Below are 12920 nucleotides of genomic sequence, written 5' to 3' on the forward strand. Positions count from 1 at the left end.
TTGACCTTTAGCTAAGCTTCCACATTCTGTCCCCCTTAGCCTGGAATGTTTCCCCTGGGCCATCAAGATTTAGTCATTTCTTAGTAGGCCTTCAAAGTTAAGTTCAAATACCACTTCTTTGTGGGAATCTTATTTGCCCTTTCCCCATGTTTCCCTCCCCAAGAACAGTTTACCTGTACCACCACCCTACAAATCTCCTTCAGTCCTTATCCAAATACTACTGTACTGGCGCCATGAGGCATCTGTCTCTTCAGCTATACTGTGTAATCAATGAGGACATGGCTGATGTCTACCTTTATCTGGCATAGGGTTTTGCATGATTTAGACATTCAATTAATATTTGTTGAATGAATTAACAATTGGATACTGGGACAAGGAAAAGTGAGTGCTTTTTGAAAGAACTTAAAGGGACAGGGTCCCCACAGCTGAACAATTGGATACTGGATTAGTATGATCAATTACTTTGATTTTCCATGGTAACAAAAGAAACAGCTAAATTCTGGGGGGTGTGTTGTACAAAGAAAAAAGTGTATAGGATTCAAGACAATTGCAAGAAAAATCTCTCTAAAGCAAAGAAGCAATGATCAAATTTAGAAACCACTGAACTATGTCCTATAAGGAGTAAATGTAATTTTTTTTACTCTTTATAGTGGGTGGACAGCATGGAAGAAGGCAGACAAGCACAGCTGAGTGATATATTTGTTGTTTTACTGTTAATTTGACACATCTGAACCAAAGCATTCACAATACTTGATATACTTTGAAGAGAATCATATACTAGTCTTAGACATAACCACAGAACAAGCAGAACAATTAAAACTATATAAGGCCTTAAAATATATCCACAGTGTGTATTATTCAATATTCATTCATTTACAAATTAGACTACATACCATTAATTTTATTTTTATTTTTCTTTCATTGTTTATTCAGGCAGGATTCATTCAAGGGAAGGCAACTTAGTTTTTGTATGTGAGCTTTATTTTTTACTACATTGGTTAATATAAAAGTTATGATTTAAATGTTTTCTTATCTCCTAAATCCAGAGGTGAATTCACGTAATTGTCAGCCATCCATAACAACAGGTCCTATTCTTAAAAATAGCCAAAGTGGAAGGGACCAAATAGTAGTCTGTGGTCTTGATGAACAGCTATTGGATTTCAGGTTTCCTTTTAATGAAGAGTACTGCAATTCTACAAGTCAAAATTTAAAACATTGCATACAAAATCATTCTTGAAGCTCTAAATGTCTTTTAAATAAGTATACTGAAAAGTTTAAGTAGTTGCCTCATAGTACCAAACTTATAAATGAAAACTAGTTAAAATTCAGTGCTATCATGATTTCTCATTTACAAGGTAACTAGTTGGGAAATTAACAGATGGCTTAAAAAATTTCAGACATTATTTTTCTTTAAAGAGAACTGTGTGACAATCAGGGAATACAGAAAATTCAATGTATCTTACAATGACCTTTAAACCTCTATCCCTGTACAACAGGGGCTAGGTCATCTCTAGTGAACTTGCATGTTTTCATACAGTTTATTCTATTTTGAGTACTTGAATTATTTTAGATATAGAGCTTTTTATTGAAAGAATATTACATTTCTATACCAGGATAAGATTTAGTACATTGAGATATTTTAAAAATATTTATAAATTTGTTTGATATGCAAAAGCATTTGGTAATACTTTTACAGCATTTGATTTCATAGAATTAAAATTTCATACAGTACTCATCTTGATGTTTAAAAAAAAATTCACAGAAAAAATATAAATTACATAGCCTGACTGCAGGATATTGTCATTTCCAGTTTCTAGTTTTGGTAATTAAAACCTTCATTAAGTCTGTTAACAAACCATTACCTGTACATTATGAAGGCAACTGACATGATTTGAAAACAAAACCTTCAGGTTTTATGTTTTTTATCAAAGAGTGCAGTTCAGCAAGAAAAGAAAACCCAGTATGCAAATATACAGAATTTACAAATTTACCAGTTCCTGTGACACAAATTGTTTCAATCTTTCAAGGTACTGTCCATAAAGTTCCACATCATTGTGACCTGCCCCTTCAACCCACAAAGGCTCCACAGGTCTTTGGCAACGCTCAAACAACGCGAGGCCATGTGAAAAGTCAATGACTTCATCTTCAGTCCCATGAATTATTAATACTGGAGAGGTTATCTTAGAGATTTTGTCAATGCTGTAGGGAAAAAGGAGGGCAGAAAGTCATTGAGTTGACTATGAAAAGGAATATACAACAAATTTTCTTGTGCTAGACCAGACAGATGATTTAAATAACACAACTGTCTTTGAATCAACTCAGAAGGATTAGAAACAAGTCAAATGAGATTCAAGCCACCTTTGCATACTCACTACCTTGAGATTATCTAAATTAACCTCATGCATGTCTGCTCTGAGGCATCACTCGGTGGTTACTGTCATCCTAGTGGACCTTTCTACACACAGTGTTGATGCTTAGCACACGAGAGGAGGAAAATGGCTATTTTAAGTATGGGCTGACTTCATACCTCTCGGCATGTTGTTTTTGTCTCTCTTCTAATCTAGTAAAATGACACTTTTTTTAGTTTTAGGGTGCTAACTTACCAAAATAATGAGAATATGATACAACAAAATTCTGGAACTAGTAGGCATATTAATGTGAGCAGATGAAAAATACAGGAGAAAAAACAATTTTAAGAGAATAGAAAGTAAAGTGAAGAAACAACCCAATTTATATCACAGAACTGGCTAAGAATTGACATGGGGATGAAAATGGATTGAAATTCATACAGAATTTGTTTAAAGGCTGTTAAGAAATATTTAAGTGCATACTCCCAACCCTGTTGTTCCTTCTTTTGTAACTGGTAACTGATTGCAACCCAAAGCTGCACAGTTTGCCGGTTAGGGTTTTGCCAGACACAGACTAGGGCAGAAGTAATAGAGACCCAGTAAACATATATATACTGGCTATTATGAACCTACTTTCTCTACTGGCTCCCAGAATGCTGACAGCCAGGCCTTCATCCTGGAAGTGGGAGTTTTAGAAAGATTCTTCTTTGGAGACTATATCCACTTTGAGAGCAGAGATACATGAATACTGACATGGGAGGTGGTGGGGAGCCCTAACCAACTGGCTTGACTATACAGAGAAGCTCACAGTTAACCAGCCTTCATCACCTGCTGCAGATCAGCTCTTGCATTTTTCACTCTTACATACGAGCAGACAACCAAAGATCAACAGACACCAGAGAAGAACACTGATTAACTATAAGACAGAGATTTAAAGAAAAAAATTAAAAAATGGCAACTCAGGAGACAAACTATACAGAAATCTTATAAATTCCTTTTTTTAATTAAAAAACTTTTTCATTAATTAAAGTGTAGTTGATTTACAGTATTTATGCATGTCATACAACATGATTCACCAATTATTACAAAATGCTGTGATGTGTAGTTACCATCTGTCACCATAGTTATCAGAATTCTATTGATCATATTCCCTATGCTGTACTTGTTGTGATCACCATGGATTCATAATTGGAAGTTTGTACTTTTTAGCACCCTTTTCCTCCACTGCCATGGCAGCCACCCATTTATTCTCTGTATTTATGAGTCTATTTCTTTAATTTTTAAAAGATTCTACATAAGTGAAATCATATGGTATTTCTTGTTTGATTTACTTCACTTAGCATAGTACCTTCTACATCCATCCATGTTGTTGCAAATGGCAACATTTCATTATTTTTTAAAAAACTGAATAGCTGAGTAACAAGTAACTCTAAATAAAAAATTCTTACAAGTAAGTTATTACAACCAAAAAATGAACTAGCATCTTAAAAAGGAGGAAAATCATCAAATGAAATAACTCAAAGCTGTTTTTGGTAAGTGAAAAAATGCTTGGGTGTATTATCTGTGAAATGTTCAACAGCAGAGAACTGAAAAAATAAAAAGAAATGTATGATCTTTTCCCAATAGTTTACTGTTAGTGCTGCCCTCTCTGTTGGTGAGCAGAAATCAAAGACGGAATCAAGTAGATTTGTGAAATGTCAATAGCATTATTTCAAACAACCTATCATTCCTTCCATCCAGGTAGACAGAAGCAATGTAATCAATGTACTTTCTAATCTAACATTATCTAAAAAACAAATCCAAATCAATGTAAACACCAAAGCCTCCCACAGCCTGCTCTGGTGATAAGAGCATATACTCCCATGATCTTTCCTAGAGAGTGACCCCTTGCTGGCTAATGATAAAATTTGTTTTGGTAATGATTCTTGTTCTTAAGACCCAAGTGATGGCTTAGCCTTTGGCCCACCTATCATTCACAAAAAATCCATGTATTGCTGCCAATTGGAGAAAAGATTGAAATTTGCCAGTTTCTCCTCCTTGCCCTCTTCCTTTATTGGAGAGAAATAGGCCATCAATTTTTTCGTTATGTAGAGGAGCTGGTAGAATTTTTGAAGCATAAGATGCCTTTCTTTCAAATGTGTCAAATGTTTACAGATTTTAAGGTGGCAATACTTTTTCTAGTTCATTTAAGACTTAACTTTTTGGCAATTCACTTTTGTAAAGCAGGCATCATTATTAATTAGGTACCATTTATGTGCACATGTCTCATTTTTCCTCTACTTATTCCCTTCATCCAGTATTATGTATCCCACTGAATCATACCATCATCCATTAACAGCTCAAGTCAGAAACCTGGGAATTATATTTAGTTTCTTTGTTTAGCATCCTAGATCTAGTCTGATACTCTTTTCTCAAATTCATTCTCTGCTTTCCAATATGAGTGCCACTGTCAGGCCTTCAGCACTTTTCACCTGGTTACTATTTCTCAAATATTTCAGCCTTCTGTCACCACCCTCTTCACAAATTAATTTTTTGCAATTCCTATAATATATGCAAAATAGCTCATGCAAGAGTTGTATCATGAATACCGTATTAAGTGATTGAAAAAATTACCTCAGAAGTTACATCTAACTATTTTGAATATTGATACTTACTTGGGGAATGCATCAAAACAGTAGGTCTTCTTGGTATCAGGAAAAGCAACTCGCATTCCAGAGGTCAAAGGAGAATGAAGAATAACAGCAGCACTCTCATATCGAGCAGCAAGGTCCACAGAGGGTACTGTCCCTATACTCTGGCCATATATGATCACATTTTCGGGGCGAATGCCATATCTATAAAGTTCAGAAGTTAATAAAGTTGGAAAGCTGGACTGGCAGGAAATGTTTAATCATTCCTAAGGACTTAACCTAGTAATAACGACTTAGAATGTCAACACATTCATGTTTTAAAACTGAAGTTTCTTAATCATTAGTGTCATATTTAATACTAACAATGAGATCTATATTCTTGGCTTATTTCATCTGCTCCAATTTCATCTTTTGAGAGAAATGAACTGATTAAATCATTTATGCAACTCTACCTAGTACACTGATTACTACATTTGGAATTTGTTCTATCACTAATATTTTAATGGACTGATGTCTATGGAATATTAAATGTATTTTTTATTCAATATAACTAAAGTTCTCTATTTCTTCAAACTCCAAAAGTGGCTCATTTTATTTTCTAAGTTGGTCATAATGATAAAAATGCTATATATACTTATGGTATAGAATAAATAAAATATATCAATATTTCCAGCTAAGAGCATCACTATTTTTCTTGCCAATTTTCTTTGCTAACTCAGAAAAGTGGACTAAGGAAAAAAATAAACTAATGAATGTGAATTCCAAATGCTATATAGTTAATTAGGAACAGACTTCATGCTAAATCCTAAGACTAATTGCTTTACTCTTTAAAAAGAGTTCAGATTATGTGAGCTCGTTTACTCAGTAATATTGGTACATATTATGTTCCAGATACTGCTATCTGTCTCCAGTACAACTGTCCCAATTGTAAAATACTTCCTACAAGTTAAGTGAGGTGCTATAGGGGTTAATGACTGTGGGGTTAGAGTGCCTTTATGCCTTTCCATGTTGGAAGACTGACATTACAGCAGTCACTTCTAGATGTTCAGGGCCATTTACACAAGACCTTCTAGTGTTTTGAAAAGGTAATAAAAGTCTTATCTGAACATTCACTAAAAAGAACAAGACAAGCCCATTGCGCTTCCTGTGGCGTTTCCAAGGGCTAAAGGACTATTGGAACTATCATGGAGTGACATACCTTCTCATAGTTTCTTCCACTCAGTCCTACAGAAAGAATCCTTTTCTTTGGTTTATATCCCAGAGACACTGGGTTCCATCTGCAGACTGACTCCTTTATGTTAAGTAAACTCAGAAAGCTTTTTTCTTTATAACAGACCTAGCTGCACATACTTCATAGGGATGAAGAAATCAGAAAAATGAAAATTTCAACATCAGTGGAACTTTGGATGCTGCGTGGTTGCTGTTAGTTGAATAGCAGCACTGTTGATGCCAACTATGGGTTTTAAGCTTAAGCTAAAGGTAACAATGGCAAGGCTCCATAGCTGCAGAAGCAGTTGCCAATTTAGCATCAGAGGGCTCAAAGCAAAAGGAGAATTTCAGAACAGTAAAATTAGAAAGGACTTTTAGAGACCATCTAATAAATACATTTCAGCTGCTTGGTGAGCAGATGTTCAAAGTCACAGTAAGTTAGTGACAGACCTGTAACTATAATCCAGGTGCCCTGATGCCCAGTCCAGGGCTTTTTCCATTATAACACACAGTTAATGAGCTCAAAGCCTGTGGGGAAAGACTGCACAGTGAACATTAGTCTCTTATTTTCTGCTGATTCGTCAGAAGTTAAAAAATTGAATTATTATAGTCACTTTTTCTGAAAAGGCAATCATTCAAATAATAAAGGCCAGTATTTGTTTTTCTCCTCCTGTTTACTTAAGCCCTAACTTTTTATATTAATCAAGTGAAGAAAATAAAAGCATGAATTCTAATTACACACATTTTTAAATGACAGAATTTCAGCACAGGAAAGGGTCTTGGTGATCACTTAATCCAACCTCCTCATTAAACGTATGAGGAAACAGAGGCTCAGAGAAATCAAATAAATCCTCAAAGATAATCTATACCTACTCACTCTTCTCACCGTATTTAGGGTTCACTATGAGGTAAAATGTAAGTCCCCAATTCTATGCTAAACTAGTACATGGGTCTACTTAGAAATTTATTTTGCTTTTGCTTCTCATTCATACTGGTCATCAAATGTGTTTAAAAAGATTAATTAATCAAATTGGTATCTGAAAATGATAAGATTTAAAACAATTTAATATAGCTGACCACTTCCAAGAGGTTTTTATACATTAATATGCAATACTGAAATGGATACTGTTGTTTGAATAGTTATCTTTTCATGGTACTTAAGAGCACTAATAATAAAGGATATCTGCTTTAACTTCACATCCTTAAAAACTACTAATACACTGAAGTTACACTTTTAAGGTATTGTCTTTATATAAGAGTTTGCTACAAGAGTATAGTGCTGCTGTTCTATTGATCTTGAAAGGGTAAAGGTCTCATCTACTAACAAAATTGAGGTGGTTCTCCCTAACTGACTGAAGCCATTACTATTTAAGCATTAAATTAGTAATCGTAAGTTAGTTTTCCTTATGTCCTCTGGCTTCAGTCTAACTAAACTCTTAATTGTAAGTATAGATACCTTTCTAGTTATTATATACTGATGAAAAAATAAACTGCAGTCTATAAAATTGCAAAACTTTAAAGAAAAATTTTAAGTATCTTCTAGTTCCCAAAAATGTGCTGCTATAACCAAAGAAATTGATACAAGATAATCTGCCTAAAATAATTATCATAACACTACTTGTTTTTAGTGGCAATCATCTCTCCAAATTTAATGAGTCTCGAATGCAAAGTAAAATCTCTCCTACAGAGTGAGTACTATAGAAACAGTTCCCATAAGGTATCTTTAAATCTTTAAGTCATACCTTCTGAGACATAACATAAAATAATGCAAACTCTGGCTTAAGATTTTAACAAAAATAAACCAGCCTCTTATATTACTAATGATAATATGAACGGTAAGCTGAATTACTGTTTTCTATCACACTCCTGACATGTTGCAACTTTCAACAAACATTTTTATACCATGGTTATGTCTTAAACAAAACCAACAAAATTGGCTTAAAGAATATCATACATTTATATTTTTTAAAATAATCACATATGCACTGACACAAACACAAAAACTTGTCTTAAAAAACTATTACAATCTAAAAGTTTAACTCTTCATAGGTATACAATAGTAAATATAACCTCTACTTAGTACTTCAGGATGTGTTATAAAAACTGCTTTTAATCTATATTCCTATACAAGACAATTTTAGCTAACTGACATAGATGTGCAAAATAATTCCTGATCACCATTTACCTTGTCCTAAGAGCAAGCCAAGCAGCTTCTATGTCTGCATAGAGGTTCTTCTCTGTTGGTTTCCCAGAACTTGCACCATATCCAGAATAATCATATGAGAATATGTTACAATTAATCCTTGATCCCAGTCCTATGTAAAAGCTGCTCATCTGACCAAGATCAACAGCATTTCCATGTGAGAAGAGTAACGTGTATTTGGCATTGGGTGAGCAACGCACAAACATGCAGGCAATTCTGTTGCCTTTACTGGTTCTAGTCATGAAACACTCAATAGCATCTTTTTCTCTAGAAGAGTATTGCCAGTCTGCTCGTTCTGATAGGTGTAAAGTCCAGCGGCTTCCACTTTCATCACACATCAGTGTGTAAGTTGGATCAGGTGGCAAAAACGCTAATTTTGAAGCAATTTTCCCTGGACAAGGTGGACAGCAGAAGAGGCAACATAGCTCACTAAATGAAAGATTATTCATCTTCTGAAAAAGAAAAGGAGATAGTAAATGTTTTAATCACCGTGTGGATTCTGCATTCTCAAACAATAGGTTAAAACAAAAACAGTGGTAAATTCTACTGGTGGTCAGTATCTATTACTTCTATTATTTCAAGTATTCTCCCCAAAGAGATTTGTGGCATTTTTTAAGAAATACTTTGAATTCTGGGGTGAGGTGAATATTCCTCAACATGAGACAGACTCAAATGCTATCTATTATGTTTCAAATACTAGTGATTATAATATTTAACCAAAATATGAATAATACAAAGAGCAGAGGTAATTATTTCTCCACAGATAACAGGAGGTATAAAATATCTTTAGTGTGGTTTGTAATTTCTATGCAACACAGTGAAAATTCTTAGAATCACCTAGAAATAGATTAACATGATATAATAAATATATAATAGCATTCAGAAGATTTACTAATTCTTAGGCATTGTCCTAAAGTGTTCTATGTGTATTATGTTTAGTCCTAAAAGCAACCCTGTGTTCGTCTGAGAAGAGAAGACAGCAGGCTCACTGTCCTATATTACTGGGCTACAGAACACATTTGTCTCAGAAGCCTAGCATTTTAGCCATATTATCAGTAGCCAAAATAACCTATAAACTGTTAAAATTTATTTATGTATGTAATTATTATTCAAATTAAAGTCCATTGGGAAAAAGGTGAAATCTGCTAAAGGTTAAGTTTCTAAATGGTTAGATGGGAAGGAGCATTAAGTTTTAAGTCACAGAGAACTGTAGTGGAATCCTAACAGTACCACTGACCTGCTGTGTGCTCTTGGGAAAATTATTTACCTTTGTGCTCATTGTCTTCTTAAGTAAACAAGGCCAGTGCCTACACTGAACAGAATGGTTGTGAAGAGCATATACAATGTTTTGGCTAAGGCATGTAATACAGTAATGGCTATACAGCTGGCACTCTTAAGAATGGTTCACCTTCTTCTATGCCTTTTTCATTAGTATTTTTAAAGTATCCAGGTCATATTAATTCAGAAGAAAAACAAAGCAATACTGTTTGCCTTGCCAGTATTTCCTTTGAGCTTGTCCTCTATCAAATCCTTAACCTTCCTTTTAACAGTAGTAGACCATTGCTTATTTTCAGGATGAATGCATTCAAAACAAGTACCTTCCAGAGGTTTGGTGGCACCTAATTTTCTCCAAAAAACCTACATATAAGGATAGGATAAAAATACACACCATTATACTAAAAATAAGAAGAAATGACTTCACATGACGAAAGAATAAAGAGTATGTGGAGTGAAAGGAATGCCTTTCAGTCACTCACTGAATCAAAATCTATATTGTGCAATATAATTGTGTTAATTTCCCAGCATAAATTAATTTGGAAGATAGAAAGCAGCAGCAGTAACTGCATAGACAGAGAAACAAGAGCAGGAGTGACATAAAAGGCTTTAAAATATGCTAACTGGCTCCCTGAACCGTTATGCTGTGGATTCTGAGAGCATGCCCAGGGATTTGGCAGGTAAAGAACATGTGATAAATTAGTTATGTCTACTATAGTTTTGGCCACAATTTATAATCCTTGTCAGGAAGACAAAGGACATGGTGAAGAAGATGGCAGGGAAGGTAGTTCAAAGAGTTGGTATCAAAGAAGGAGATGACCTGGAACAAGAAGATGAGGAGGAAAATACAGTATCAGCAATGCTCTGTTTGATAATCTGCCTATTGTTGGCCTGCAATTAGCTTACAAACCAACAATACCTGACCCTCAACAGCCTATTAAAAGCTTGATTAATAGGTAAACTGTATATAGTTAAGAGTATGCTCCTATAATTTACCTCTTAAACAAGATATTTATATACTGTAGTATAAAGGAATTGTGAATAAACCTGGCTGACTGAACATACACAGTGCTGCAGTGCCAGAGTCAAGCCTGATGAAAAAGACAACCCGAGCTTGACGGCGGCACAGGAAATCATACCCACACCCCTACTGCCTCAAACCCAGGTAACTGAAGTCCACCTAGTAACAAAAACTTGCCAATTTTCACTTTCCTACTATCAGGTCTGGTATAGGGCAGCAACATAGACATGCTTTAAAAAGTTGTTCTTTTCTGTAAGTGTGAAATGAAAAGCTTCACAACAAAAAGCATAAATAAAACAAATTTCAGTATGATGAGAGCTGAGAGAAAACATTTTATTCTTTTTTTAATTTTGCTATCATTAGTTTACAATTACATGAGGAACATTGTTTACTAGACTCCCCCCATCACCAAGTCCCCCCCACATACCCCATTACAGTCACTGTCCATCAGTGTAGTAAGATGCTATAGAATCACTACTTGTCTTCTCTGTGTTGCACGACTCTCCCTGTGCCCCCTCTTATTTCCCCGCCTTCTCACCTACCCTCCCCAGTCCCTTTCCCTTTGGTAACTGTTAGTCCACTCTTGGGTTCTGTGAGTCTGCTGCTGTTTTGTTTCTTCAGTTTTTTTCTTTGTTCTTATACTCCACAGATGAGTGAAATCATTTGATACTTCTCTTTTTCTGCTTGGCTTATTTCACTGAGCATTAATACCTCTAGCTCCATCCATGTTTGCTGCAAATGGTAGGATGTGTTTTCTTCTTAGGGCTGAATAATATTCCATTGTGCATATGTACCACATCTTCTGTATCCATTCATCTACTGATAGGCACTTAGGTTGCTTCCATTTCTGGCTATTGTAAATAGTACTGCAATAAACATAGGGGTGCATCTGTCTTTTTCAAACTGGGTCGCTGTATTCTTAGAGTAAATTCCTAGAAATGGAATTCCTGGGTCAAATGGTATTTCTATTTTGAGCTTTTTGAGGAACCTCCATACTGCTTTCCACAATGGTTGAACTAATTTACATTCTCACCAGCAGTGTAGGAATAAGTCCAATACATTTTTATATAAAATTTACCTGATAAAATGTTTCTTGACAACAAAATCTTGAAGAAACAAGGCAGTGAATAATTATATGGGGGGAAATGATAAAATATTAAAGTACACAAAAATCATTAAAGACAGACAATAAATTAAATAATTTATAGCAGAATTTCTGAACCAGACAAGGATTTATGTAAGTTAAAACAACCCATTTAAAGAAGAGAGAGAGAAAACTTAAACATGAAGTTGAAAAAAATGTCATGAAGAAAAGTACAGCTGGAATCCTTGGTTTAAAGAGATACATTAAAAAAAAAATTAAAGAATACTTACTCTTAATAGTATGCTATGGGAGTCCAAGGGGGAAAAAGAGGAAAAAAATGAAGACAGGATAACCTAAGAATCTCTTAAAATGAAATTGTTCAGAATATCAAAAGGTATTTAAGAAAACTCTCATGGCTAGACAAATTACAGCAAATATTAAAATTGCCAAAAATAAAAATTTGGAAGTTTCCAAATGGGAACAGATTACCTACAAAGAATTAGACGAACATGGGATTTTTCAACAGAAACACTAGAAATAACATATTAGAAGTGTAGTTTTAAAGTAAATACAAAATAAAAACTTTCAACCTAGTATTTTATGTAGAGATTAAAATATTACCTTAGTATGAGGAGATAAAGATAGCTGTAGCCATAAAAAAAAAAGCAAAAACAAAAACAGAAAGGTTTGTTTTCCAAACCAAGACCTTCTTTGAAACAAACTCCAGCAAGGAGGAAAATAAATCCAAGAGAATTCTATGGTATATCTGATACCATAAAAAGAGTAGGTAATATGATGTACTTTTTTTTGGTAAGCAAGCAATAGAGGAGAAGAAGAAAACAAAAAGGCAGCAAAGTATACCCCTAACAATCCAGAATCAAAACTTTGGAGAATACCAATAGACAGAGGATTGGTAGAGGAGATTACGTAGTACTTAAATGTGCAAATGTGCTGGGGCACTGGTTGCTTGACTTGTTCAGAATGGTATTCGTATTAATAAGCCTAAGATATGGGAAAAATAACAAACATAAAACAATGACTCTTAGTAAGTCAGATGTAACTACCATAAAAACTAGTTTGTAACATACAACTGAAGTAGTTTTAGTTATTCATTACAAATGTCTAGCTGTGAATATTTTTCAGTGTGTTA

At 34.4% G+C, this 12920-nt stretch overlaps 1 protein-coding gene across 2 annotated transcripts in view; it reads right to left on the minus strand.

Moving 5' to 3' along the window:
* Positions 1-847: 847 nt before the first annotated feature.
* ABHD17B (abhydrolase domain containing 17B, depalmitoylase) overlaps positions 848-12920 on the minus strand; it is a 42542-nt gene continuing 30469 nt past the window's right edge. For both annotated transcript variants that reach the window (XM_036991211.2, XM_036991212.2), the window contains 3 exons: positions 8373-8842; positions 5003-5182; positions 848-2199 (listed from right to left, as the gene is read on the minus strand). In XM_036991211.2, coding sequence (XP_036847106.1) covers positions 1980-2199; positions 5003-5182; positions 8373-8842 — 870 coding nt within the window. In that variant the 3' untranslated portion in view covers positions 848-1979. The remainder of the gene's footprint in view (positions 2200-5002; positions 5183-8372; positions 8843-12920) is intronic.

The sequence above is a fragment of the Manis javanica genome, chromosome 2 (genome assembly GCF_040802235.1).
Source record: "Manis javanica isolate MJ-LG chromosome 2, MJ_LKY, whole genome shotgun sequence".
Lineage (NCBI taxonomy): Eukaryota > Metazoa > Chordata > Mammalia > Pholidota > Manidae > Manis > Manis javanica.